We start from the raw sequence: 3,125 nt of genomic DNA on the forward strand, positions 1-3,125 counted from the left end.
TATATATATATATATAATGTTATATAATATTTAAAAATCGTTATATAATATTTATTTTATAACAATTTTGTATTTTCATTAAAATTTGAGGTTTATAATTGAAATAATTGTTGTTTATGTATAAAAATTCAAATTATATGTAATTACAGAGGACATGCAATGTTCTACTACAAGATAGGTTTCTAATATATAGATATCTATCAAACTAGTAGGCATTATTTATTGGTCCTACCAAATTTATTGCTCTTATCTCATATTAGGAGCCTGTTTTATAAAGGACTCTTCTCTACTATTCTTTTCACTTGTAAATTTGTGTATATGCAATCATATTGAAAAGCACACATAATTTATTTGATATATTATTTATCGTACAAAAAGACATACATACACAATTTCTTTTTTAATCTATGATTACTAAATTTATTATATTTTAATAAATTTTATATTTTCAAACAAAATTTTTATGCTTAAACAACAGCTATTTGATACAAAAATAACACTATTTTACTGCAAAATTATACATGGACTGGAAAAATAATATTTTTAATTTTATTTATGTATATAGGTCTTTAGAATTTAAATTATATTTTATTTCTTTTAGTTTTCTTATACTTGCATATATTACATTACATTGTATAAAATTTATTAATTTTGTAGATACTTTATATGAAAAGTAAAGGCAGCAATACATCTCATGACTTAATTTACAATATTTTATCTAACGTTAACCAATTCTGTAGCTACAAAATATAGCTTTTATAGGCAAAAACATAAACAAGTTTTTTCTAATCTTATTTTATGCAGTTACATCTATCGTAAGTTCTGTTTAAGTTAAACATGCTATACAATAAATAGCTTAAATTAACCAGTGACTGAATAGATTTTGTATTTTCATTATTGTATTAATATAATTTCTTAAATGTATGGTTTTCAAATTTTTAATGCAATAAAATAATCTTTCAGTTTTTAAAATTTGATTATTGTAAATTAGATTGTAAATGTTACTAAATAGTGTTTTCTATATTTTTTTTAGATTTGTTTATTTATCACTATTCAATTTATGATACTATAGTATCAATATAAATGTAAAAATTATTACATTAATGACAATTGTTATTTTTATGTATGCAGATGTAAAACTACAATTTGCTAATATTACCAAAGAAGATGTTAAACAGAGCATTAAAAGATGGCTCGATAGTTCAAAAACAAGATTGCTCCGTGCACAAACGTAATTATGAACAACACTTCACACCCTTATAGTAAAATACTATAACTTATATTTTTACGACAAATCGATTTTAAAGAGAAAATTTTCGAAATCCTTGTAACGTATTTCTATTATTTTTAATGACATTTGTATGTTCTTTGTGTTTATATAAATAATGTTTTTTGCTTTCTATTCAAAGTAATATTTTGTAATATTTTGAATTATAGTATATTATTGTAAGTACTTCATATACTAACCATTTATTTAATTGATAATATTTATAAAATCTTTTTAATTTTTTAGGCAAACTCCTAAAAGAAAAATGTTTCAACCAATAATACCAGCTGAAAATGATGATCTAGAAAATTAAATTTTAAAGAAAAATATTCAATATATATTAAAACATTCTATCTATATATTCTATTAATATATATCCTATGACATATAACATATATTCTAATAATATATATTTTACTGATATAAAAATTACATATATTGCAAAAAAATATTAAAAATAAAGATTACAAAAATAAATATTATATGAAAAAGAAATTTTTAATATGTAACATTATTTTACACCGAAATTATGTATTCTTTCTAGCGCACAGATCCGAAAAAAATTAATTAGAAAAATATTGAAAAATCATAATAAATCGGACAAAGAAATGGTTGTGAATATCTTTATGGTATCTCGTTTACTATAAAAATATCTCGAAATATGTTAAGAAATCTTTAGAAATATTTTAAAAGTATTCTTTAAAATATTTTATGAAAAATTACTTGAAATATATTTCAAGAAACTTTTAGAAACATTTTTGAAACACTTTTTGAAAACTTACTTAAAATATTTCTAAAATGTTTCAAAAAAATATTTCAAAAACTCTTATTTTATGGACATATTTATATTTCAGAAATATTTCATGAAATATTTTTAAAATATTCTAAATCTTGCAATAAAATATTTCAAAAATATTTCTGATATATTTCATGTTGTGTGGGAAATGATTGTCATTACTGAAAGATGTGAGAGAACCAGAGCGTGGGCCAGAGCTAATTTCGAGGGAGGAGGATTGTGCAATTCTTTTCTTAGCGTCAATAAGCGAGATGTTTTGCGACGCAGCGAGTGTGAGGATTTTCTTTTGAGCGATAAGAGCGGGACAAGAGAAATCAGTGGGGAGATGCTCACCCGAACAATTGATGCAGCATGGCTTGCCGTCTCTCAATGGGCACACAGTCCCCTCTGCGTGCGGAGAGTTGCCGCAGAATTGATACCTTGGCGGACTTCTACAGGACGCAGCAGCGTGACCCGCTCTGAAGCAGGCATGACACACACGGGTCCTCGGAATATACGACGCACCTCGTGACGCGCCCAGAAGAGTATCACATAAGACGGCAGAGTTTGATCTGAAAATTTCACGCATACAGTGCGGGAAGGTACGATTGAGGCTTATTATCGATTGTAATCCTATTGAGGCGCTGAACATCGATTACTTTTTGGTCAGAAATAACGATCAGGCAAAATAACATGGTCGACAATGCCGGTACCGCCCCCCCCCCCCCGGTCGGCCCCACACAAGGCCATAGTCTCCGATATATCGAAAGAACGGCTATTACTAATGCGGTTTTTAAGTGCGGTTTTAATTCGCGTGTCGAAAGAAAAAAGGGGATAAAAAGACTATGCCCAGACACTAACTGCCGCGAAAAGCGACGAAAAAACGCATGTAACACGGACTCACTCGAGAGCGCAGTAAAAACACGACCGAACGGGAGCGAGCTTCTTCTTCTTCTTCTTTTACTATGGCGACGGCTCCTACAAGGAGCTATACAGCCTGATACTAATGACTAAGTGTTAAAACTGAATTGAAGAAATAACGAAATATTGAAATATTAATCGGATCTAAATCGGATGATGCAA

General features: G+C 27.9%; 1 protein-coding gene across 2 annotated transcripts in view; it reads right to left on the reverse strand.

Moving 5' to 3' along the window:
* Positions 1-2,130: 2,130 nt before the first annotated feature.
* The window catches only part of LOC105450266 (nucleic-acid-binding protein from mobile element jockey-like), an 8,214-nt gene continuing 7,219 nt past the window's right edge, over positions 2,131-3,125 (reverse strand). The window contains exons 1-2 of one of the 2 annotated variants that reach the window (XR_974443.1): positions 2,947-3,119; positions 2,131-2,614 (exon numbers count right to left, since the gene is read on the reverse strand). Coding sequence is in view for 1 of the 2 variants with exons in the window: in XM_011690028.1 (XP_011688330.1) it covers positions 2,152-2,614 (463 nt within the window). In the remaining variant the exon portion in view is untranslated. Of the gene's footprint in view, positions 2,615-2,946; positions 3,120-3,125 lie in introns of those variants that run through there. The other variant, XM_011690028.1, reaches the window with a different exon arrangement.

Source organism: Wasmannia auropunctata, unplaced genomic scaffold (genome assembly GCF_000956235.1).
Source record: "Wasmannia auropunctata unplaced genomic scaffold, wasmannia.A_1.0 LD336064.1, whole genome shotgun sequence".
In the NCBI taxonomy this organism is placed as follows: domain Eukaryota; kingdom Metazoa; phylum Arthropoda; class Insecta; order Hymenoptera; family Formicidae; genus Wasmannia; species Wasmannia auropunctata.